Genomic DNA, 27,796 nt, shown 5'->3' with positions numbered 1-27,796 from the left:
GCCAAGCTGTGGCTCTCAATGGAATCTTTTCATCTCCTTTCCCTGCCAAGGGTGGAGTGCTCCAAGGCAGTGTTCTGGGACTAGTCTTTTTCCTAATCTTCATCAATGATCTCTCTGACTGTCTGTAAAATCGTCTTTATCTATTTGCTGATGGACTCCACCTTCGATCGTAACATCCCTCATCCTTCAGAGAGATAGGGAGCAGCCTCTTCCCTCTCTTCAGACCATGACAAAAAAAATCACAAGACGGTCAAACGCTTGGAATATGTCTTTCAATCCTGACAAATCTCACATTCTCACCATCTCTCTCTCTCTCTCTCCAAAACGACACCATCTGGCAAACTCTCCTGTCTACTTTCTTAACAATCCTCTTGAAGAAGTTCAGTCACTGAAACTATTAGGTCTCACTGTCAGCCATGATATTTCTTGGGCAAACCACATTTCCAAGTTGGCCTCCAAGGCCAGCCACCGACTGGGCATCCTCCTTTGTGCAAAGTCCTTCCTTGGCACATCTGAACTCTTATCCACCGAAAAGGTTTTCATCCACAGCTCGATGGAGTACTGCTCTCCTCTCTGGGCTGGCACCCCTGCCTCACACATTGCTCAGCTTGACACCGTGGAAACCAAGGCCTTCAAGATCACTGGAATCCCTTGCGATGAGGCCGAGTCTACGGGCCTATCACTTTGCCATTGCAGACAGGTGGGTGGTCTTTCTGTCATTTATCGCCTCCTTTCTGGTGTTGCACCCTCTGCCTTTTTCAGGCTTTGTCCCACCCACCCAATGTTTCTGTAGGGCGAATGTGGTCCTCCAGCAACCCCTTCTGGTGAAACTCTCAAATCCAGAATCACTGCTCACCTCCACTCATTCGTTCCTCTTTTTTTCCTAACTATATGGAATTAACTTCCACATTCTCTTCAATCTCATCCTTCCCTCCACGTCTTCAAGACTGTTGTTAATCACAATCTCAGATCATCGCCCCCACCCCCATCCAAAACCATGATCTTTTATACACTTGTCAACCAGCCCTCTCCCCAAGCCCACCTCATTCCAAATTTCCAGCTTTTCCTGACAAAGAGTTTGCTTCTGTATCGATCTTGTCCACCCCCTGCATCGTCCCCAACCCCATATTCTAGCATGCATCCCTTGTTTGTTCTTCTTCATCTATTTTGTCCCTCAGCCCTGCTGTTGGTGTTTCCTCCCTCTCTTTCTGCTGTTCCATTTGTTCTGTTGCATCCTCATCCATTCCGTGTTCTAGCTCTTCCATGAGCCTTAATTTTGTATACAAAAAAAGGGGGGAGTGGGGAAAGATGATAGGATAGAGATGAAAGCATAACCTACATCTCCATCATATCACCACATCTGGGAGAGATTAACAAAAGAGGGGAAAGGTTATTAAGGACTACACATCGCACCAACGATAACAATGAAAAAAAGGTTTAGCAGCTGTTAATGCAACTACAAACCTCAGGTACTACTCTCCTCACTTGATCAAACGAGTGGGGAGGGTGGGGGGAAGATGGTGGATTTCTTCATGGGAAGGTGATGAAATGGCAACAGCCTTTGGGGTCTCAACTTGCATTGGTGGTGGTGAAAACTTTCCCTTGTGGGACAGCGAGTCAATGAGCCAGGAGTAAACTTGTATTTTAATTTTACATTCCTCAACTCCTGAGTACACACTGTGATCTCCACAGGTGAGAAGGGATGCTTAGGAACCCAAACAACAGGAAACAAAACCAGACAGTACTAAATGCTGCAAGATACCAAGCGATCATCTCACTACCGAAGAATCTCTGTACCGCTTACTGGTTGTGTGTTGGTCACGCCCTTCTTGCGGTTTGGAATGTCAGACTTGTTTGGGTTGTTGGCTGAACCCATCCCTGGACTTGGAGGCACCTCGGGCCTGCCCTGCGCAGTGGCAGGCCTCTGTGGTTGTTCTCGCTCTCCTTTGATGGATTCACCCTCTGTGCCTGGTCGTTTGTTGCACGAAGCTGATGATTGGACCTGGGGGCCAGCTAGAACAGGAGAGGGGCAGGAGGCATGTATTAAATTATAGTATCCAACAACTTGTGATGCTCGAGTACATCTGAATAATAACATGGACCAGTGAGGTGGATTGTCAGAGAAAGTGAAAAATCACTGCAAGCAGAACCGAGGTGCAAGTGATATTTCAAGCATTCACCCTTCCTCAGAACAAAAGGAGGAGATTTAGGTGAAAGGAGGATTGTAAAGGGGTTGAAAAAGTCAGGGTTCAAATATTAAAGGAATTAGATTCAAGACCATGCCTGGTGTTGGCTTAATGGTTCGGGTGGAAGGCTTGGGATCCTCGGGTCCTGAGTTCAAAGTTGCATTGTCTTGGGCAGCTCAAGGGTCAAAGAGGAGTGGTGAGAGATCAAGTGTCAATGCCCAAAGGGGGCACCACCATTTGTTTAATACATCTCACAGGGTCCTACCTGTCTCCTTATGTAGCAAGGTAATTGCAAGTTGAAAGGGGAACCCAAATGCAAATTTATTTTTCTAAAAACCAATGAGAATCATTAATCACGATCAAATTTGTCGCAAAAAGTCCTATTGTCGATTTTTGATTTTGCCAGTGATGTCACATTTGGAAGCCACCGAGACCCAAACTGCAGCTTACATAGAGAAACAGTGCATGTCGAGATCGGATTCTGATACGAATTCCACCATCATTAGTAACTCGGAAGGTTCTCAGAATGTTGAAAGTGATCAGTGTAATTTTGAAGAAACCATTGGAGACAAAGTTAGTAATAGAAACACTTTCGGGGGAATTGTGGAGCCGAATCGTTTCGAACCTTGTGCGAGCAATTCAGAGGGCGAAGGCGGAAGTGTTCGTGCAGAAGAAAATGCTGGTCACATGTTCACCTCAGCTCAGTTGGGTTTGATTTTCCGTTCAAATGACAGTTTATCAGGGAGGGATTTCATATCCATTATAAAAATTAATCGAGCATGATTACCCATCATCGCCCGTCAGCACGGGCACGGCAGACAAAATGTGTGACGAATGTTTTGTGTCAAAGTCGCAGGAAAACCAGGTATCTTGTATGTTACAGGATTGTCTCGTTTCATACTTTCCTCGGACGCCATTTGTGTCTGTGCCGTGTCCCACCATCATGTACGTGAGGTGTTGATGGCCCTGAAAGTTTTAACATCCGAGGTCAAATCATCTGAGAAGTAGATGATGATACACACTGTAGGCCTACATACTTTCTCTTCACCGTAAATAAATGGTGGTTCATTTGACTTGTGGAAATTTGTCTTGATAATTGATAATTACTTTCCGGTGATCTTGCGGTAACTGTCAGGCAATGACACCAGGTGCGTCATTCACCACTCAAATTATCTGTGTACATGTGCTGCGAGCTCGGAAGAGATGGTGTTAGCTTTGAGCAACGGCTGTTTCTTCCACTTAATTGTGGCGATGGCATCCCCTCTCAATAGTGGTAGATAACCACAACATCGAGCCATCTGTGTTGTTTCATAACAGTGCTCTGTAAAATGTGCTGAGCACAAAACCGAACATTTTCTGGGCCCCGATCCACACTCGGATATTTCGGACAAATCTCGTGCAATTTCTCGCAAACTTAGGGTCTTTCGGCCATTGGTGTAGCATGAAACAATCTCAGTTCGTATTATTATACAAGCACCAAAGGACGCATCGACTTAGCATACTTGTGGAAAATCGAAAATTATTCACCGTTTGAGTTAAATCGTAGCGTGATGTAACCGGACAGTATGGATCTGGCAATCGACTCCCGGGTGCGATGTCACGGCTAATCTGAAGAAAAAGATTTCGACTTTTAATCGCAAATTTACCTACTATATAATCGGGAAATTGTAAAAAGACATCTATTTTGCGACGTATCAAGCAAGAGATTAGCATCGAGGTGGTCTGAGCGTTTGGGTTCCCCGTTAACATCATTTTTGCTCCAACTCCATGTGCCTTTTAAAAGGATTGGACATCAACCAGGTCCTCACTTTCTGGACAAAATGCACACATTGGTGACGCTATTGTGACATGTCAACGGTCACCCCAAGGTGTTTGTGTGAACTCAAAGACTTATCAAGGTCGTTGATATTGTGATGGGCGTGATGAGCAATAAAAGATCTCGCTTTATATCTCAACAAGGTCATTGAAACACGTTAAGTTTGACACCCCAGGACCTGGCTACAAAACAAGGTGTTAACAGACATCGAGCAGGAAGTGAATAACAATAAGTGTTAAAAACATATTAAAAGAGAATATAGATGTATCCCACGTATAAACCTTAATATAATCAGCAAATGTTTTGCAGTTACAATGTACTTTTGATTTTAAAAAATTCAACAGTAAAGGTCCGAATACAAAACCATGCGAAGTACAGCTCAAATTCTCTGGTGTGGACAACGGAAAATGGATGAAATCAACAGAATGTTAATTGAGGTAAGCGAACTGCCACGATAAGCAAGAAGCTAACGCTTTGGGGGTTAACACTCTTTTACTCTGAGAAAGGGTAAACAAACAAACCGCCAGCTTCTCATTGCTTCCCACAGCGGTTATCTCAATCAACATCATGTTGATTTTATCCATTATTCAACCTGTCTGGAGATGCAGATCAACATGAGGCCAGCAAGACAAGTTCTTCATTCTACATGTAGATAACTGAACCCTGAAAAACAACCTCCATAATCACACTGCTTGTCATAGGCACTTTGCATGGGTTTAGCCTTGATGGGCAATGGTCGTCAATCGCTGATGTGGCACCCTTTGATCAGTCATTGAAACTTAAGGACAGCACCACATAAAAGCTGATCCTTCAACCCATGTTGAGTTTTCCACAATACAAGTTGGAACAAGTGATCAAGAAACTTTACATCATGTGATAATTTGACAAAAAGAGAAAGGAAGTTAAAATATAAAACATAGGGGCAATACCCCTGGGCGCTCACCTTCTAACGGCTGGATAAAATAACCAGGGAACCATTGGTAGGCAGGGATGACACACAAAATATGTAATGGAGAGGAAAGTAAAAAGCTATGGATAAGTTTCATGGAAATTGTGTGTGTAGTTTCTGAGAAGAAGCAAATCCCTCTTTTGGGGGGCAACCCACCTCTCCCACCAACCCCGACCGTAAACACCCGTAGACCTTGTTTTTTTTTAATGGTGTGAACAATCTTTGGTGTATCATCGGTGATAAAGGTTGTGGTCAAGTTTCATCGAAACTGTTTGTGTAGTGACGGAGAAGAAAAGCAAAAACATATTTTAAGGGGCAACCCTCTCAGACCACGATTTTTCTAATCAGGTCAGGTATGGGAGCATGCGACGGAGCAGCACGTCACTGCGTCTACTTTCCGCTGGTACACCAGGGGCCTCTGTCTGGCCATCACCCAGGCAGATGCCTGGCCCGTACCCATCTCTTAGAGATACCGATCAACCTGCTGCAACCACGAGGCACATGGTCGGCCCATTGGCCTCCTCCACTCATGAGGCTGCCTCGCTGAGAGAACCTGGTGAGCAGAATCAACGTCAGGAAAACGAGCCACATGTCCATACAGCCACAGCTGACGCTCAAGGACGATGCAGGTAACAAATCTCATTTGAGTCTCGCTCAGCAACCATTAGTTGGACACAAAGTCTGACCAGCGATAGCCAAGGATTCTCCGAAGAGACCTGGTACCAAAGGAATTAAGTTGCCATCTCAGATCCCTGGTCAGAGTCTAAGTCTCACATCTGAAGAGCAAGACTGGAAGCACCAAGGACATGAAGACTCGAACCTTCGTTTTCCCGCACAGGTATCGGCAGCACCACACCCCATGATCCAGTGAATCCATGACTTCCCAGGCCCGACACAGACACCAATTGACTTCTTGCTCACAGCCAACAGAGACATGAATTTCACTGCCAAGGTAAGTGAATCTCTACGTGACCTCAATATCCTCACCACAAAGAGAGACAGGCAAGATAGTATAATCCAAGATGTCATTGAAAGCCTGGATCTTAGTTTTGACCCAGGAAACCCGTAATTCGTCCGACTCTTTATTCAGCATCTCGAGGGCCCCCAAAAGGATATCCATAGTCTCCGCAAAGATACCTGAATCATCCGCGAAATCAAGGTCAGAGATCATGACATTCCCAAACGATGCACCGCAGCTTGATCTCTCTGACATCCTCCTCAGAATCCAGTCCATACAAGCGCTGAAAATTGTGGGGGCCAGTACACACCCCTGACGAACTCCAGTAACAACTAGAAATAAGTCATAGATTGTATCACCTCATCTCACAGCACTCTCAGTACCAGAGTCGAGTTCAGAAATCAGACTTAGTTTTGGGGCACTCCACGAAGACCAAGAATCCTCAAGAAGGGATCCCAATTCAAAGAATCGAATGATTTGCAGTGATCAACACAGGCTGCAAGCAGCCCCTGCCAAAGCACTCATCTGCGTTCGGTGAGGACCTGAATAGCAAGAATATGGTCAATCGTTGACATCTTTGGTGTAAAGCCTGACTGCTCTGGTCGCTGGTGCACAAGTAGATGCTGGCGAACCCAATCAAGAATTATATCTGAGCAAAGACCTTGTCCGGCACTGAGAGCAGCGTCAACCCTCGGTAGTTGTTGCAGTCCTGGCAATCACCCTTCCCTTTCCAGAGAGGGACAACAAGGCCCCTCTTCCAGTCAGGAGGGATGATGCCTGTATTCCAGGCAGAGCACAAAATTGCATGCAATGACAAGAGTACAGCATTTCCACCACCCGGAAGAAGTTCAGCATGGATGCCACAGATCCCAGGAGCTTCACCCCATTTCAACCGGTTCACCACAGCCTGTGTTTCTACAAACGAAAGTGGACCACAGTTGATTGGAGGGTCAGCAATAGGGATAGTCACACCCCTGACATCCAACTCAACAGCTGGTGGATAATCCTGATACAGCCACTCAAAGTAACCGGCCCATCATGTCGTAACTTCGGACACCTCCCTCAAGAGGCCACCACCCTCCGCTCTAACTGCAGCACACTGAGGGATAGGCTTGGAGGAACGCAATGCGCAATTTCTCCTGGATGTAGAACGAGAAACACGACCACAGGTGATGCTCTACCCCCTGACAGATTCCTCGCACATCGGCCTCCTTGTCCACCCGAAGCGCACGTACAGTTTTACACCTCAACTCCCTGAACAGCTCAGCTCTGCCATCAAGCCTGGCCCTGCGACTGGTCAATGGTATCCAGTATCCCTTGAGAAACAAAATTCTTCTTCGCCCAACGCTGAGTTCCAAGACATCCACTGGCAACATCAAGGACGGTGGTCTTGAAGGCACTCTACAACTCTTCAGGATTCCCTGAAGCACCCAGACCCCCCAAATCCCCACTCAGCCTGTCACAAACTCCTAAGCTGCCCTCTCATCCTTGAGCTTCCGAACATCCAGCCGAGACCGGAATGGTACCATTCTCCTGGATTTAAGCTGTAACCTCAGAGTTGCTACCACAAGCCTCTGTTCGGTATTGAGGAACTGAGCACTCCGGGAGACCCTGCAGTTCTGAATCATCCTCCAGCGACCATCAACGAGCACATGGTCAATCTCCTTTGCTACACCACCAGCGTTGGAATACCAAGTCCAGTGATGAGCCTGTGGGTACTGAAACCATGAACCATCCACCCTCAGTCCATGACTTCTTGCAAAGTCAAGGAACTTGGTGCTATTCTGATTCACAGTTCCAGACCCATCGGGACCAACACATGTCTTTGCGCCATCCATAGCAGTTCCAGTCGAGTAGTTGTTGAAGTTTCATCGGAATTGTGTGTGTAGTTTCTGAGATGAAAGCAAATATCTCTTTTGGGGGGCAACTCCCCCAACCCCGTGCCCATAAACCCCATCCGTAGACCCTCCTCAGACCCTGATTTTTTTTTTGCCTAACAAAATTTAGTAGGTCACGGTGATGAAAGTTGTGGTCAAGTTTCATCAGAAATGCATGTGTAGTTTCTGACAAGAAAGGGAATACCAATTTTGGGGGGCAACCCCTATAGAGCCCCTTAGGGCCCAATTTTTTTAATGCCATGAACAAACTTTGGTATATACACGGTGATGAACGTTGTGGTAAAGTTTCATCAAAATTGTATGTGGAGTTTCAGAGAAGTTGAAAGTATGTGTGGATGGACAGATGTACGGATGCGCCATCCCATAAGCTCCCCGGAACTATGTTCCGGGTGAGTCGAAAGCCACAGATGACAAGAAAGTACAGAAACATGCCGCATCACTCACGGTCCAAAATAACAGCGCTCAAAATCATCAAGTATCTCACTGTCATACTTGTACATCTCAGGTGCTGCAACACGACAGCTCTAAATACAACCACAATTGAGACTGCAGAAAATTAAATCAAAGGAAAATACAGTGCCTTCAGAAAGTATTGACACCCCTCGACTTTTGTCACATTTTGTTGTGTTAGAGCCTGAATTAAAATGGATTAAACTTAAATTTTGTGTCAACGATCTACACAAAATACCCGATAATGACAAAGTGAAAATATTTTTTGAGAAAAGTTTGCAAATTAATTAAAAAGGAAAAGTTAAAATGTCTTGTGTCTCAACCCCCTGAGTCAATATTTTGTAGAAGCACCTTCGGCAGTGATTACAGCTTTGAGTCTTCTTAGGTATGTCTGTATGAGCTTTGCACATCTGGATTGGGGGATTTTTTTCCCATTCTTCCTTGTAGATTTTCTCAAGCTCTGTCAAATTGGATGGGGGCGTCAGTAAACAGCAATCTTCAAGTCTTTCCACAGATTCTAATTGGGATTCAAGTCTGGACTTTGGGTGGGCCACTGAAGGACTTTCACATTGTCGTTCTGAAGCCATTCCAGTGTTGCTTTTGCTGTATGCTTGGGATCATTGTCCTGTTGGAACGTAAATCTTCGACACAGTCTAAGGTCTTTTGCACTCTGAAGCAGGTTGGTCTCAAGGATTTGCCTGTATTTGGCTCCATCCATTGTTCCCTCTGTCCGTACAAGTCTCTCATTCTCTGCTGCTGAAAAGCATCACCATAGTATGATGCTGCCACCACCATGTTTCACAGTTGAGATGGTGTTAGATGGGTGATGAGCTGTGCTCAGTTTCCACCAGACGTCGCGCTTTGCATTCAGGCCAAAGAGCTCAATTTTCGTCTCATCAGACCACAGAATATTTTGCCACATGCTCTCAGAGTCGTTCTCGTGCCTTTTTGTAAACTCCAGGAATGCCGTCATGTGCCTTTTTCACAAGAGTGGCTTCCATCTGGCCACTTTCCCACAAAGCCTAGATTTGTGAAGTACTGCAGAGATTGTTGTCCGTCCAGCAGGTTCTCCCATCTCAGCCAAGGAACTCTGTAGTTCTGTCAGAGTGGTCATCGGGTTCTTGGTCACCTCCCTGACAAACGTCCTTCTTCCCTGGCTGCTCAGTTTAGTTGGACGTCAGTTCTCGGGAGAGTCTGGGTTGTTCCATATTGTGGTGAATTAACGTGAATTGAGGGACATGACGCGGGATCACATGTTGTGCGTCTCGCGTATAAGGGGATGTCTCTGCGGCACGAGTGATTGTCCCCGGGGCATTGCTATTGACATCGGCTGTCCACTTGATGCTCGTTAACTGAAGGTGCTCATTGACTGGTGAGAATGGAGATTATATCGAACTCCGTGCTTACGCGGATTTAGTCTGCAATGGTTAACTGCACATGTATACGTTACTGCTTATGTACTCCTAGCTGAACCTGTATTTCCTGGTGTGCCCACAGAAGCGGCTCCAATCAAATGGAATAAAGCCTAAACTCTGAAGGTTCATCTCTCGCTCTCATTTCAATTTATTCCATTTTATTTTCTCGGCTCTCTCAACCAAAGATGGACAAGATCTACAAACCAGAGAGGTTCGACGCAGACCCGAACGCGACTGACGCAGAAATGAAATGGTCACATTGGTTCTGTTCCTTCTCACACTATCTGACCATCATCGCGGAGGGAGCTGATAAATTTGCCGCTCTCGTGAATCATGTCTCGCCCGGCGTGTACAGGCTCTTCTCGGGGTGCGACACTTACGAAGCAGCGATCGAGGTGCTGCAAGCGCTCTACGTGAAGCCCAAGAACGAGGTATACATACGACATCTTCTCAACACACGCAAGCAAGCAGCCGGGGAGACAATCGATCAGTTCCTGCAAGCTCTGAATCAGCTGGGAAAAGACTGCAGCTTCCGGGCGGTAAGCGCCGAGGAACACCGAAAGGAAGCGACCCGGGAGGCATTCATCCAAGGACTCAGATCAGCCCACATACGGCAACGCTTACTAGAGAAAGCGCAACCCACTCTTGACAAGGTAGTCGATCAGGCTCGAGCGATGGATACGGCTCAGCAGCAATCTGAGTCATTTGGGACACCGATGCTGCTCATGAACGCTGCTACGGTGGGAACTCAAGGAACCCCACTGGCACAGACACAGCCAGACATAGGGGATGGAGAAACACCCGAGGTGCCGGATACCCAGACCTCGTCAAACTCCTCAGCAACTGCTCCGGTTGGTAAATGCTTCTTTTGTGGGTACAAAAGGCATCCTCGTCAAAAATGTCCCGCCAGAGATGCCACATGCATGAATTGCGACAAGAAAGGGCATTATGCCAGGGTATGTAAATCTACTCTAAGGAGAAATAAACCCACTTCTGCGGCTCTCTACTCGCAAAATAAATTGACTGCAGCCTCCCGGGGAATCTATCCAAGGCTATCATCAACGTACGAATTAACGGGCATATGGCTGAGGCACTGATTGATACCGGTAGCTCGGAAAGTTTCGTCAACAGCTCGCTAGTGAAGGGCAGGAAATGGGTAATCCACCCGACTGACAATACGGTATGCATGGCCGCCACCTCACTACAATCCCGCGTACGAGGGTACTGCAATGTTGAATTGGACGTAAAAGGGTACACGCATCGGGATGTAAAGGTGCTGGTGCTTCGTGATTTGTGCGCAGACGTAATTCTGGGTCATAATGTCCTCAAGCAGCACACGAGCGTCGAAATACCCTTTGGAGGAAGCAAGCCTCGTCTAATTTTAAATGCGTTGACCACCGCGGAGGTGACGTCCCCCCAGCTGTTCGCTAACTTGTCGCCGGTCTGCAAACCGATAGCGATCAAATCGCGGCGATATACCACTGCTGACATGAATTTCATCACTTCGGAAACCAAGTGATTACTGGAGGAGGGAATTATAGAACCGAGCGATTCGCCATGGCGCGCACAGGTGTTAGTAACCAGCAGTCAGAACCATAAGAAACGGATGGTTGTCGATTATTCCCAAACGGTCAATCGCTTCACCCAACTCGACGCCTACCCCCTGCCGCGCATAGATGAGATGGTCGAACGCGTGGCCAATTATAAGGTATTCAGTACCATCGACTTGCGAAGCGCCTATCATCAAATTCCCATCCGAGAGGAAGACAAACCGTACACTGCATTCCAGGCAGGGCGGCGCCTCTACCAGTTCAGAAGGATACCATTCGGTGTCACGAATGGAGTAGCTTGCTTCCAACGGGTTATGGACGACATCATCTCAGATGAAAACCTCGAAGACACTTTTGTTTACGTGGATAATGTCACAGTGTGCGGTAGGGATCAGAGGGAACATGATAGGAATCTGGACAGATTCTTGAGCATTGCTAGAAAATATAATCTGACTCTCAACTACGAGAAATGCGTATTCTCGGCAAGGTCAATTGACCTTCTCGGCTACACAATAGCCGACGGCACAATTAAGCCTGATCCTGAGCGATTGCGCCCGCTCCGTGAGCTTCCACCACCTCAGGACTTGCAAACAATGCGCCGGGTGATCGGGATGTTCGCTTACTATGCAAGATGGATTTCGCAATACTCCGAGAAAATACATCCCCTAGTGCATTGCAAAAACTTTCCACCAGATGCCGCTGTCGTAAGAGCTTTCCACAATCTCAAGGATGATATCAGTAAGTCCGTGGTTTTATCGATCAACAGCTCGGTGCCCTTCGTGGTGGAAACCGACGCTTCAAATCACGCCATAGCTGCTACACTTAATCAGTCTGGGCGGCCGGTCGCGTTCTTCTCGAGAACTCTCTCTAGAAGCGAGCAGAGACACTCGGCAATAGAGAAGGAAGCGTACGCCATCGTTGAGGCGCTGCGGAAATGGAGACATTATTTACTGGGAAACCACTTCACGCTCGTTACGGACCAACGATCCGTGGCTTTCATGTTTGATGGGAAAAATAACGGGAAAATTAAGAATGAAAAAATTATGAGATGGCGGATAGACCTAGCTTGCTACAGATACGACATTGTTTACCGGCCCGGGAAAGAAAACCCTGCTGCAGATACCTTCTCCCGGGTCTACAGTTCGGCAACAATCAGTCAGGCTTTGCAAGACCTCCATGTGTCTCTGTGCCACCCAGGGGTAACCAGGATGGCACATTTCGTACGCAGACAAAATCTTCCCTATTCTGTTGAAGATATTAAACAAATGAATGCTTCATGCCCTGTTTGTGCTGAACTAAAACCCAGATTCTATGGCGCGGCTTCTGGCAGACTGATCAAGGCTACTTCCCCCTTCGAGAGACTAAACATCGACTTCAAAGGGCCCCTACCGACCGAAACAGACAACAGATACATATTCACCGTTGTTGATGAATATTCAAGGTTCCCTTTCGCGTTTCCGTGCTCGGATATGACCTCGGGCACTGTCGTAAAATGTCTCTCTGACCTCTTCGCTATGTTTGGGAGACCTTCGTACATACATTCAGACAGAGGGCCGTGTTTCATGTCGGCCGGGCTAAAACAATTCCTATTAGAGCACGGCATAGCAACTAGTCGAACGACGGGTTACAACCCACAGGGAAACGGGCAGGTGGAACGGTATAATGGAGTAATTTGGAAAGCCGTAACTCTGGCGCTGAAATCGAGAGGACTGGGCCCCGAGCGATGGGAGGTTACTCTTCCTGACGCTCTGAATTCCATACGCTCTTTGCTCTGCACGTCCACAAATGCCACTCCTCACGAACGTATGTTTACTCACCAACGACGTTATGTTGACGGTCAAACGGTGCCCAACTGGCTGACCCACCCCGGTACAGTGTTCATGAAACGCCCGGTACGACAAAGCAAGTATGAACCGCTGGTGGAGGGGGTCGAACTCATTGACACTAATCCAGAGTATGCTCATGTCAGGCTCCCGGATGGCAGGGAGACCACTGTGTCGGTTCGCCATCTGGCTCCCTCAGGTACTCCTCCCGCCGGTACACCACCTTCTGGCACTCCTCCTTCTGACATTTCCCCCCCAGGAACTCCGCCAGGCGACGGGGCTGCCGCGTTCCACCCGAGAGCGATCGAGGAGTCATCCCCGGCACAAGTCGAGGCTCACCAAGAGGATCGGGAGTCTCCCTCAAGTGAAACTGCCGTTTACTCCCGGAGAGGTCGACGAATAAGGCCCCCTCGACGACTCAATCTGTAAAGGGGATTATCGGCATTCTCGCTGCTCATGCTCCTATATGCCCATTATATCATATATCGATGCTCATTACCATGCTCCTACAACTCAAAATAATCACTGCTTGGCATGTATGCTTCTGTAAATCTATTAGTCCGCGTTGCTTGAAATGTATACTCCTATAGTGCTAAAGCAATCATGGTGTGTAAGATGGGCCCCTAGTTACATTTTAAAGGTGGGGAGAATGTGGTGAATTAACGTGAATTGAGGGACATGACGCGGGATCACATGTTGTGCGTCTCGCGTATAAGGGGATGTCTCTGCAGCACGAGTGATTGTCCCCGGGGCATTGCTATTGACATCGGCTGTCCACTTGATGCTCGTTAACTGAAGGTGCTCATTGACTGGTGAGAATGGAGATTATATCGAACTCCGTGCTTACGCGGATTTAGTCTGCAATGGTTAACTGCACATGTATACGTTACTGCTTATGTACTCCTAGCTGAACCTGTATTTCCTGGTGTGCCCACAGAAGCGGCTCCAATCAAATGGAATAAAGCCTAAACTCTGAAGGTTCATCTCTCGCTCTCATTTCACATATTCTTTCCATTTCCTAATTATGGAGCTCACTGTGCTCTTGGGAACTTGGGAACTTTCAACACTCTCAAATTTTTTTTTATATCTTTCCCCAAATCTCTCCTCACAATACAGAGTTCCTTGGACTTCATGGAAGAGCTTCTACTCTACCATGTGCTGCCAACTGTGGGACCTTACAGAGAAAGGTGTGTTTCTTTCCAAATCACATCCAATCAATTGAACTAGCAGAGTACTCGCCAAACAGGCGATCTTGTTCCAAGCATACAACATGTTCTTCTGACGCATACCTTTATTTGGGCAGTGTATATGCAAAAAAAACAAAACAAAACATGGGTTCCCCGGCAAGAAGCAAAAACATGCCTACTGCTGAAATTCAAAAGGCCTCACTGTACTGGAAAATGTGGGGACAGGAATACTGTGGTGTCAATGGTGAAGACTTGTAATGCCAAGGAAAACCTAGAGGTGGCACCACACAATACAGATTTACATGGACAATTTGCGTCCCCCCCCCCACTTCCCCCAAGACCACCGTCAAAGACAAAAACACCCCGATGCATTAAACATTCCGTCTTTATTTTTCTTTTAACATTGTTCTTCGCAAAAGGGGACAGGAACAACACAGGCATGATAGGTCGAATGGCCTTCTCCATGCACCAAAGTTCCTTGTGTATCATTGATAAGAATGGGAAGAAATGGGGAGGGGTGGACAGAGAATTGGGGGTGGGGGTGCATGGAATTGGAAGAGGGAGATTGAGATGTTGGGAAGGGTTGGTGGGATTGAGGACTTGGGGTTAAGAGGAGGGTTGAGTCCTTGGGGTTTCGGGCAGTTGAGGATTTGAAGAAGAAATTGCGGGAGGGTGAGGGGTGGGGCAGAGAGAGGACAGAGCTGGGATCAAGGGGTTTGAGAATTTTGAGGAGGGGTGGAGATGAGGACTTTGAGTTAGGAGGGGTTTGAGCATTTTAATAAAGGGAGAGGGGAGCAAAGAGTTTGGGTGTGGTTGTCAGGGGCCAGAGAGAGGACAGAGTTGAGAAAGCAATTGAAGACTTGGGATTGTGTGTGTTCATAGGAGGGGGGGGGTGGTTGGGGACCTAAAGTCACATTTTACATCATGCAGAATTTACATGGGTCCCAGAAAGTCCTTGTGGTCTTTTGGGCCCTCGTGGTCTTTTGGGTCCTCATGGTCTTTTGGGTGTTTTGTTTCCTTGGGGTCTTCGGAGTCTTTTGTGTCTTGCGGGTTTTCAGGGCCTTTTGCGTCTTCTACGTCTTCGTGGTCTTTAGGGTCCTCGGGGGTCATTTAGGTCCTCAAGGTCGTTTTGGTCTTTTGGGTCTTCCGGGGGGGGGGTCCTTTGGCTCCTCTGCGTACTTTAAGTATTTCAGGTTAAATTGGGGGTGCCATCAGGTCAGCTGTCCAACCAATGGGTGAAGAGCAGATATACATGCATACACTTGCTGTATTTATATAGATTAGCCAGAGGTGGACTCCAATCAAGATGTGGTGACATCTCAAGGATGCTCAAGGGAAATTGGATGCACCTGAGCTCAGTTTGGAGTGTCATAGCAAAGGGGTTGAATACTTATTGACGCAAGGCATTGCAGCTTTTCATTTTGAATTAGATTGCAAAAATATCTAAAAACATGTTTTTCCTTTGTCATTATGGGATATTTTGTTGAGATCGGTGACAAAAAAAATTAAATTTTATCCATTTTAAATTCAGGCTTTAACACAACAAAATGTGACAAAAGTTGAGGGGTGTGAATACTTTCTGGAAACATTGTAAGCTAGAAAGAGGGATCTTGAGGGAAGAAAAGGTGTCATCACCCACAACTTCTGTCTCAAACAACAACCAAACAACTTCAAGTAGGAATCCTCACAAACATGGAGCTGTTAGCCACACCTTCCTCGTCAAAAGGAAATTACATGCTTGATCAACATGTGGTACTGATACATTTTTTCTGTTTGACTCTTAATGCAGCCACAAAAAGTATGCAAACGAAAATTAAGATTGCTGCAAACATCTCTCCAACCCAAAATATTACAAAATCAATAGAATGCACACACCATGGTCACTGAAGCGCCGCTGATGCTGTTGTTTTTGGTTAGCAGAAACACTGCGTTGCACCTTGCCATGTGAAGGCGAAGAAATTGAACTGCTGTTAAGATCGCTGCTTGGGCGTTTAACGAGAGACAGGTTGCTCCCAGAACATGAATCGCTCGCCTCCAACTTTTAAAGAAACATAATGAACACACGTTGCCATCCAACAGCCAAATAAACCAAACAAAACATTTCACAAAGTGCTGAAAAACAATATCATATCAACAACAAGCAATTGCAACTGTGCCTTGGTTAACATTTAAGCATTTGCTTTGGCCTGTCATTCAAATCCTGAAAGGAAAATGGAAAACCACATCTCATCCTCATACATACAAGGCATTGAAAAGGTAAGGATGATTGCAATAATGGTCAATAACTGGTTGTGGCAATCACATGCATACCAACATGACAAAGTAATTATTTAATATGCATATATACTGATATCAACATAACCACATTATTATTACATACATATAAACACTGCAATTAACATAACCATGACACTATTACAAATGTATAAATACTTTTAACATAACAACGTAATTATTACATATGTATAAATACTGCTATGAACAAAACCACATGATTATTACATACACATAAACACTGCAATTAACATAACCACGTAATTATTACAAATGTATAAATAATGTTATTAACATAACAATGTAATTATTACATATGTATAAATACTGCTATGAACATAACCACATGATTATTACATACAAATAAACACTGCAATTAACATAACCATGGAATTATTACAGATGTATAAATATAGTTATTAACATAACCACATACTTATTACTTATGTATAAATAGTGCTATTAATAAAACCATATAATTATTACATATGTATAAATACTGTTATTATTAACATAACCACGTAATTATTACAGATGTATAAATACTGTTATTAACATAACCACATAATTATTACTTATGTATAAATACTGTTATTAACATAACCACATAATTATTACTTATGTATAAATACTGTTATTAACATAACCACATAATTCTTAAATATGTATAAATACTGTTATTAACATAATCACGTAATTATTACAGATGTATAAATACTGTCATTAACATAACCAAATAATTATTGCATATGTATAAATAGTGCTATTAACAAAACCATGTAATTATTACATATGTATAAATACTGTTATTAACATAATGACATACTTATTACAGATGTATAAATACTGTTATTAACATAACCATGTAATTATTACATATGTATAAATGCTGCTTTAACATAACCACGTAATTATTACATATGTACAAATAGTGCTATAAACATAACCACATAATTATTACATATGTATTAATAGTGCTGTTAACTTAACCACATAATTATTGCATATGTATACATACTGCAATTAACATAACCACGTAATTATTATATATGTAGTAATAGTGCTATTAACATAACCATGTAATTATTACATCTGTATAAATACTGTTATTAACATAACCATACAATTATAACACATGAATAAATACTGTTATTAACATAACCATGTAAAAATCAAATGTGTAAAAATACTGTTGTTAACAGAACAATGTAATTATTCCATATGTGTAAATACTGTTATTAACATTGCAGTGTAATTATTCAATATGAATAAAAACTGTGATTAACATAACCACATAATTATTTCATATGCATAAATACTGCTTTCAACATAACCATGTAATTATAACATACATATAAATACTGTTTTTAACATAACCACGTAATAATCAAATATGTACAAATCCTGTTATTAAAATAACCACATAATTATTGCATATGTATAAATACTGCTATTACCATAACCACGTAATTATTACATATGTATAAATACTGTTATTAACATAACCATGTAATTATTACATATGTATAAATACTGCAATTAATATAACCACGTAATTATTACATATGTTTCAATACTGTTATTAACATAACCACGAAATTATTACAAATGTCTAAATACTGCTGTTAACATAACCACGTAATTATTACATATGTATAAATACTGTTTATAACATAACCATGTAATTATTACATATGTATAAATACTGCAATTAATATAACCACGTAATTATTACATATGTTTCAATACTGTTATTAACATAACCACGTAATTATTACATATGTCTAAATACTGCTGTTAACATAACCACGTAATTACATGTGTTTAAATACCGCTATTACCATAACCACGCAATTATTACATATGTATAAATACTGCAATTAACATAACCATGTAATATATATATATATATATATATATATATATATATATATACTGCAATTAACATAACCACGTAATTATTGCATATGTATAAATACTGCAATTAACATAACCATGGAAGTATTACACATGTATAAATACTGCAATTAATATAACCAGGTAATTATTTCATATGTTTAAATACTGTTATTAACAAAATGTAATTATTACATACATAAAAATACTGTTGTTAACATAACCACATAAATATTCATATGTATTAATATTATCACATATGTGCAATGCATCGGAGAATTATCATTACATATGAGTACAACCATGAAATTATTACATATGTTTAAATGCTTTTATATTTGTCCATCCCATCATAGAGCAGGCCCCATAATTATCTTTCCCTTTGCCAACCCATTAATTTTAACCCGCCATTTCCTCAAATAACTTACATGTATATGGGCTCATGTTGCAATATTATTTTAGAATTTGCACGAGATTGAGTGTAATGTAAGAATCCATAATTAATTTATGTAGAAACAATTAGTCGTGGAATTCTCCACAAAGCTGTCTTTCCTTGAGCTCCGAGCAAACCTTTCTCTGCAGTGTAATGGAGTATCGATGTCGTCTGTGGGTTGATACTACCAAATCTCATTTTGCATTACTGGAAGCATTGACTTCCACCAAGGTCCTGTGGTTAAATCGTGGCATTTGACACGAGGCTGAAAATGAATGGTGTGCTCCTCTCACAGCATAAACAGTTTTGTGGCAAAGTTTCTGTCGCCCCATTTATGGTGTAATCCCAAATTCCATCAGCTATTTGTCCGTCACAGGGCGGACCAGGTGGCAATAGCTCTGAAAGCAACCCAAGCCTCATTATCCTCTGTAAATCAAGGCTATTGCTGAACACCACTCTTATTGAATGTGGATTCACCTCCCTGGGTCTGTCCAACTGTTATTTTCTCCATTGCTTTGAAGAAGTGAGCCATTCCCAGGTCGTGTTATTCCATATTCCCATTCTCGCACTCTCATGTCCTGTCCATTGACACTTTTTGACACTTGTGCTGTATTTGTTTTTTTAGAGAAAATATGTGCCCATGGAAGAGCAAGACGACCAGGGGCAAAAAAAAAAAAATGTACTTACAAGGACAATGGGGCAGATGGTGAACACACACAAAGGAATGAGGAGAAAGAAGGGGAGAAAAACTGGAAGTATGAAGTTTGGTTGGGTATGGTTAAAGGGGATAGACAGGATCATGGGTGGGGATTGGGAATGACTTGAGATGGTGATGCATCACCAACTTCAAGTTTGTAAGGGAAGGCTGCCCCACAAAGAGGGGAAAAAAAAAGAGGAACGAAAGAGTGGAGGTGTGCAGAAATACTGGATTTGGGGAGTTTATCCAATAGGGGGTAACTGGAAGAATGTCCTGGAGGATCCAGTGCATGTTAGAGGACTGAGAGAGCAGAGGAAGCGAGACCAGAAGAGAAGCGGAAAAAACGGAAATGTCTACAACAAAGAAACAATCTAGCAGCAGTGCTCCCGTCCAAAGGCAGAACCTAGTAACTCACTTCTAATTGATTTTGAGAAAACAAAGAAAAACTGCTTTTATATATACTAGTACGTGCCCGTAAAAAAAAATATATATAATAATAATAAATATATATTCAAACCGCGAGCAACAAACAACAACCACGCAGGCCGTTTCTTCGCTCTCGAGTGCCCGGACGTGCGTGGCCCGGAAGTTCAAATATGATTCGCAGTTACGATTATTCGCAATTTCGTTTTAATACCCAATTATTCAATTAGCGCCAACGTATTTTTTCCTTTTCGCAATGTCGTGGCAAGGAAAAACAAAAAGAGAAGAGAAGAGAGAGAAAAATTTTTTACTTCTTGGTTCGGAGAATTCCAGCACTCTGATGTTACCAAAATTTATGCACCGTCTAATATGAAAACGATCATAACTTGGGGCATTGTGTTTATCTATAAATGCGCATAAGAAATCGAGAAATTATTAGAATACACGAAGTCATCACTATCCGGAAGTTCGTACGTTGTAACCCGTAATGGCGAACGCGGCTGAGCTTCCCTTTCCCATCGGCCATGCCCACGCAACAACGTGTCTTGTCATTGGTTTGGTAAATAAATGGCCATAACTTGGGAAGCACTTGTCCGATTAATATCAAACCTTGAAAAGGCACATCGTCAGGGCCCCAGCAATATACCTGGCAAGTTTCAATTAGATCGGACCAGCGGTTGTCGAGAAACGGCAGTCACAGACACACACACACACACACACACAGATTGCTGGAATTATAGATAGATTAAAGCCGTATCCATTCGAGAAGATTTGATTATTCCTTTACATATGTTAGAGCGCCGCCATTTCGATGTCATGTGACTAAAGCGTGGCATCAGATTGATCCATTGAGATACTAGGTTTTTTTGTGGTATTTACCAAATTCTGTACGAGTTGCTAGGTCCTGCCATGAGCGTACAAGCTTACGTAGGGAACAAATTACAATAACTTATACACTAACATGAAGCCTATAACCTAGTAACTCCAAAATTAGTATTAGCTCAGTTTTGATCAAAAAATGAGTTACTAGGTTTTGCCTTTGGACAGGAGAGTGTAGAATGTGAAAACAGAGGCACTGATGTGATCTGGGTCTATCGTCGATGAAAAATCAAGGCGAGAAAGAACTCTATCTTTGAGTGTGAAACACACGGAGTCAAGAAGGCAGTGATATCAAGAGGATAAAGTGGCAAAAGAGTTCATGGGTTGGGTACACAGGATTTGGAGGCAAGTTTGTCAGCGTGTTCTATCTGCTTGCACATTGCTCATCGACTCATCCCATTTGGTATCGTTGTTGTCTTCGTGCCTACTTATGATGTCCCTTTGTTCATTAATTTACCATATCTCCGACCTGCCTTGTGTAGCATGAAATCGAGTGTAATCGCTGTGTCAACATCACCTCTATCATTTGGATCTTCCCTGAGCCTCAATTTCTGTATAAAATAATAAAGTGATCAAAAGAGAAAGACAACAGATGTACTCATGAGTTTACGTTTCTGTATTTTAAAATCTGTAATGCATTCCTGGTTGGGATGGCGTGCAGTTGCAGGTCTTAGACAATCTGAGTGATAAAATGCATGATGTAACCAAAACAAGACGAATGGTATACCATGCCAAAAGTACAACAGAGAAGAACATTTTGAAAGTATCACTTAAACAAGGCAAGTAATGTTCAGGCACAAGTCTCAGAACGTTGAGTGTGTGAAAGAAGACATGGGTGTTTGGTATCATGGAGTTGTGTTGTTACCTCGGATTTCCTTTTTCCGAGCAGCAAATACGTGGCTGTGATTTCATCATATTCGACGTTCGCAAGAGAATTGTGAATTTCTTCTCGTGTGTATCCCATCTCCACCATAATCTCTACAATGAAAAGTGAAAAGCTTTGCAAAATCATAGAAGAGGAACCTGCTCCAAACAACATGTTACAAAATCAAACCCTCAGTTTGTTGGTGAAACAACATCTTGAACATTTGCAATCCATCTACCAAGGGATGACGTGAATATCACTAAAAGCATCCAGTTTTCATAGTCTGAGTGAAAAAGGAGCAGATAAATAAAAACTTAGAGAACCAAAGTAAATGTTAACATGCCAAGAAGGAGGGGAAAAAGCAAAACTATTACAATCTAAACATGCAGACATACAAATTAAATGTGTATTGTATTTAGAATCCAAATTTTAAATCTTGAAATTTGTAATACCAGAACCACTTTAACCAACAACTTGACCAGGGGTTCCCAAACTCAGGGTCATGACCCGAACTTGAACCCCCCCTCAAAATCCGGAATTTTGAGGGAGGCAGGGTTCATGTCAAAAACGGTTTCTCTGACCAATAATTATCGGAGGTACCAATACCATTTGGGTCATGAGGTGGATGCGATTTCAAATTTTGGGTTGTGGTCAAAAAATTTGGGAACCACTGACATAAAAATAACTAGAATGGCACTGGGTGGAGTGCATACCTCCAACAGGCTGAACAGTATATGTTTTGTATCCCATTGATAGGCCTGAACTGCATCCGGACCTGAACCAAAATCGAATCAGCTTATTCCTGTCACCTACCCAACTCATCCACATAGTTTCGTCCAAATCCATCCGTAACTTTTTGAGATATTGTGCTATATATGGATGAATTCCAGAGTGTCATTGCAGAGTTTCAAGAAAATTCCAGATAACCGAACATCCCACCATTCTTCACAATCATCACTGGCATTTGCAAAAGAGGCATTTGCAATATTGTCTCCTGCAGTTGAAGAGGAAGCAAAGCAAATGGCTTCAGAAGTGCTGTTTTCTAAATGTCCATATTAAATAGAAGTTTAACACAAAATGTTTGCCAATTTTGGAATCACCATTGAGGGAGCTGTAATCGTTCAAATACACTTTAACCTTTCTGGAGTCTCATTGAATGCCTTGGTATGTTTCTTATCATTGTTTAACCAATCACATTTGTCCTTTTATACACCTGTTCTTCTCAACCTCCAGCTTTATTGAAATTTAGCTGGATATTTGGAAGTAGTATGCGTGGTGTTGGCTTAATAGTTAGGGTGGTGGGCTTGGGATCCTAGGATCCTGAGTTCAAATCCCATTCAGCTGTTGAATTAACACCAGGTGAGGTTGACTCTACCTATCATCCTTCCAAGGTCAGCAAAATGAGTGCCAGCTTGCTGGTATACTGTGTCGGAGTGGCGACCCGTCCAGGATTGTGCCCAATAGCCAAGGAGACTGCTTAGGCAGCACCAATGCTCTGCACAGAGTATGGTCCCAATGGATGGATGGATATCGTTTTTGGCCCCATCTCTCAATGGTGAAGAATCACCTAAAAAAAAGTTTTTTTTAAAGAGTACATTGATCGCATCTTCACCAAAATCTAATCAATTCGTTGTTGTCACAAACCCAGCCTGTCCACCAAGTTTCATCTGAATCCAGACATAACTTTTTTGATATATCCTGCTCACAAACAGACAAATCGACAGACTGACAGACAGGGGTGAAAACAATTATTCAAGGGTGAAGAATACATGCAGTGCCTTCAGAAAGTATTCACACACCTTGACTTTTTAATATTTTGTTGCATTAGAGCCTGAACTTAAAATGGATTAAATTGAGATTTTTTTTTGTCACTGACCTTATATATTAACGTGTGTGTGTGTGTGTGTGTGTGTGTGTGTAAAACAATCCTTCCCACCGATTGGTTGGACAGCTGCCCTGACTCCACCCACAATTGTAACTTCGATGTGTATTTAAGATGCTTCACGAAGAATATAAATAAGTTACGATCATTTATTAACACAAATTTATGAACACAATTAGGCTATTCATAATCACTGATTAAATTAGAAGGGCACTCAGTGGAGCGCATACCTCCGCCCTGTAATGCCTGATCCACGAGAACATATCTGACCCAATGTATTTTTGAGATATTGTGCTATATATCGTTTTTGAGCCCTATCTCTCAATGGTGAAGAATCACTTTAAAAATTGTAGGAGTCGGATCCGGATTCGGATCTTCACCAAAATAGAATCAATTCGTCGTGGTCACAGAAATAAACCTGCCCACCAAATTTCATCCGGATCTGTCCACAATTTTTTGAGATATCCTGCACACAGACAGACAAACAAACAGACAAGCCGGAAGGTGGCGATGCGTCGCCGAGCATGGGAACTATAAGATATAGAGCAAAATGGATGTCATATAGCAGATAGGAAATCACCTTAAGATTATGCATATCAAATCTCATCCAGTTCCATCTACTGATAACTACTCGGTATCCATTTGAATGAAAAGTACCGAAAATGCGGTTTGAAATCGGAAATCCCCAAAGTTCGAGGGGGTGCTGTGGGTGAACAAAGATCTAAATCGAAAATCCAGCTCGATCATTTGTGCACAATGTATTCCAGACGATTAGTGTGAATTTTCATGACCTTCCAACCATAACCCTAGGAGGAGTAGCATTTGACGCGAAGGCACCTCCAGCTCTCGCATATTATCGATTTTTGCACTAACTGACCTTTGACCCCTGACCTAAGCGAAATCGGTCAATATGTCCTGAGGCAAAGTTGTAGTACTCATTGAGTACTTTGAACCTGCAAAATTTCATTCGTATCGATGCACTCACCTGGTCGCTAGGGGGCCTTCAATTTTCGCCAATTTTTGCGCATACTCCATTTGTAGGGGGGCGCTGCGGGTAAAGTATTCCATTTATCACAAAAACCGGAATACATTTGATAGAGCATCACCTGTAGATCATTCGTGCCAAATTTCATAACCTTACGTGGGATAATGGCTTTCGGAATTGATTTCGCGTGAACGGTACCGATTTTGAAGGTTTTTCCGTTGTTGCTAGGGAACCAAAGCGTCCCGAGCAACCATCACAATTTCCAAAGCACTAGGTCATAAGATGTACCTACCACCTGTGTTTGGTCAAAATCCGCCCACGTTTACTACCAATTATGCTGATGACAAACAAACAAACATCCAAACAAACAGGCAGACAGAATTACTGACAATAAGGGTCACCTATTTCGGCGACCCAACAGAGAGGGGTGAAAACATAACCTCCTTCAACTTCGGTGGCGGAGATAAAAAAAAAAATTACACAGAAAGACAAACAAATGAATGTAATAAACCATGACCTGTCGGACATCCACTTCCTGCTTAGATCACGCTTTCCGTGAATAGAGTTAATGGCATGAAGAGCAAAATATTCCACTACTTCAATGAGGTAATGAATAAATATGAAATGATATAACAATTTAACCTTTTGCTTTGAAGAACAGGAATAAAGGGAGAGGATGGTGTACTGCGTGGTTGAGGACTTTGGGTGGTGAGGTGGTTTGAAGACAGATTTCAATCTTACAACCACCGTGTTGGTGCTCGCTGCTATGTGAAGGCAAAGATGCCTTGTCGCGGTCATATTCACCAATCGCAATGCACTCCCGATATGTGTTCCTTTCGTTGTAAAACTACCAAAGCGACAGTTAAAAGGCCTTTGAGCCGATCGGTGTTACGGCCGAGTGAAGATCGGCCTCAGTGAGGCACAGCGGTCTGTTAACTTACGCACCACCCAAATGGCGATGTGGCATTCTCTCAAGCAGAGATTAAATCCGTGTAGTTTGAAATTTGAGGTCATTATTGACTTTTGACCCTTAGGGCAATGAGACATGATGTACACTTCAGCAATATAGAACGTTACATGTCTTTAACCAGGAACTTCATATACAAGATGCGATAAGAACAAAGTAACGACATTTTTTTTGGTATACATTCGTCAAGGCTCTTGGAAGAGCTAGTATACTGATGGATCAGGAAATACAAGATGCAAAACAAACAGCAGAGTAGAAGTCCAAGACAGAGGGAGGTGGACAATGAATGGGGAGCAGGAGATGATGAATGGGGTGGACAAGATGGATACAAAAGGGAACTCTCAGGAGGTAAAATTGGAAATTTGGAAGGAGGAGGGTTTGGGGTGGGGTGGGCTGGTGGGGGGGGTATCTAGGGGAGAATAGATCATGGTTTTGGACTGGGGACGATGTGAGATGGTGGCAAACAGCTGTCTTGAAGACCTGGAGGGAAGAATGAGAATGAAGAGGATGTGGAAGTTGGTTCCACAGGTGGGAAAAAGAGAAACAAATGAGTGGAGGTGAGCAGCAGTTCTGGATTTAGGTAGTTTCTCCAGGAGGAGGTTGATGGTGGACCATGTATATCCTGTAGAAACCTGGAGAGGGAGGGAGGGAGGGGAAGAAAGCACAGAAAGTGCAGAGGGTGCAAGACCAGAGAGGAGGTGGTAGAAGAGAGACTACCCACCTGTTTGCAATGGCAAAAGTGATTTCTGGTGAGACATTGAGAAACAGAGTTACTGTCCACGTATCTCCTTACTACACGTGATCTCTGCAGTCACTCCAGAACAAAGATGCTCCGAATGGTCAATGTGTTTCACCTGTTCTTGGGAGTGAATGTTTCATTCCTCAGGTTAATTTTTTGTTGTTGCATCAACTTCATATTTCTTCATTCTGATTTCAAGGCTGTATTCCTCTGACTGTCAATTCACACTGTCCAGTGGTACCCGAAACTGCCCCAGTGATGTAGCCATGAGGATGATGTAATCAGCAGAGAGATGGTTGTTCATATGCTGAATATCCATCCCAGTTCATCAGCTGACATTTCAGCACCTCCAAAGAGCACATGTTAAAGCTCACCAGAAATATCAGGCAACCTTGTGATCGACACCAAACCCCTCTTTCTTGACACCAAATCAGTCATTTTGTATGTTGACTCCCACTCTCACCGCCATCTATCCACTGGAGAGTTGCTCAAGTATGAAAATGATGTCACCATCAATGCCAATTCATGTGATTTCAAAAAATGATTGGTCTTTAATGGAGTTATAACTTTTTCTGTAATCAATGATCAATTCCACAGGCCCAACTCTGGTTTTGAAAGTCAGCTTGCACCTCTGCAGGTTCTCCTTCAACTTGCATACGAACCCGTTGTAGCAACACCCTCACAAAAAAAAAAATCCTACGAGCACGGCCTATTCAGGATACCACTTCACATTCTGCAGAGTCTGTTCCCCGTGTGTTTAGAAAAGGCGGGAATATCAACTGAACAAAGTATATCGGCCACTGTCTGTAAATACTGTTGCACAATGTACTATCACGACTCAGATGATCCTTTGCCCATTTTTTCAGCAGTTACACTGGTGGGTCAGGTGGTTTGTTCCGGCAGCTTTCCTGATAGACACGGTAACTTACTAATTGTGTGTTGAACTTCGTTCTCGAGAATGCTTGGTTCCGAGTCACATACTTTAATCAATATCTCTTTTTCTTTTACATTTGTAAAGATTGAAAATACGTCTGCCATCTCCCTGCGATGTCTTCATAGTCTGTGCGCAGTCTGTTGTGCTCATCTCACATGCTCCTCGGTTTGTGGGAACTTCTTCATTCGATCACATTTTCAAAGGGCATCCTTGTATTTTTTTTAAGGAATCAATAAAACTCTTGGCAAGTCATTTAACTATTTTTACTCATCTTTTCTCACCTGGTGTTCTACAGCTCTATCTATGGCGTCATTTTGACACGGCATTTTATAAGAATCAGCACAACATTACTTTGTTATTCAGCACTTTGCGAGTGTCCATCAAGCTGAGTGCTTCCTGCGTGATCCGTGACTTGCTCATTGCCCTTCCATTGTCAGTTGCATCTCTACTGATAACAAATTTCAAACTACACCTTTTGCATTGTCTTAGATGTTTTGTAGAACACAATCGTCTCGTTGGTGATCCAAAATTTGCCTCATTAAGTGCTTAATAGAGATTGATAGAAAATTTTGGTACATTTTGTGTAGAAA

General features: G+C 43.0%; 1 protein-coding gene across 3 annotated transcripts in view; it reads right to left on the bottom strand.

Moving 5' to 3' along the window:
* LOC147022550 (MAP/microtubule affinity-regulating kinase 3-like) overlaps positions 1-27,796 on the bottom strand; it is a 145,052-nt gene that overhangs the window by 23,977 nt on the left and 93,279 nt on the right. For all 3 annotated transcript variants that reach the window (XM_085887237.1, XM_085887235.1, XM_085887238.1), the window contains exons 11-13: positions 21,700-21,812; positions 16,108-16,270; positions 1,805-2,013 (exon numbers count right to left, since the gene is read on the bottom strand). In XM_085887237.1, coding sequence (XP_085743363.1) covers positions 1,805-2,013; positions 16,108-16,270; positions 21,700-21,812 — 485 coding nt within the window. The remainder of the gene's footprint in view (positions 1-1,804; positions 2,014-16,107; positions 16,271-21,699; positions 21,813-27,796) is intronic.

The sequence above is a fragment of the Eptatretus burgeri genome, chromosome 7 (genome assembly GCF_056783735.1).
Source record: "Eptatretus burgeri isolate ZD-2024b chromosome 7, Ebu_testis_v1, whole genome shotgun sequence".
In the NCBI taxonomy this organism is placed as follows: domain Eukaryota; kingdom Metazoa; phylum Chordata; class Myxini; order Myxiniformes; family Myxinidae; genus Eptatretus; species Eptatretus burgeri.
The sequence above is the reverse complement of the archived record's forward strand: the minus strand, read 5'-3'. Positions and strand labels throughout refer to the sequence as shown.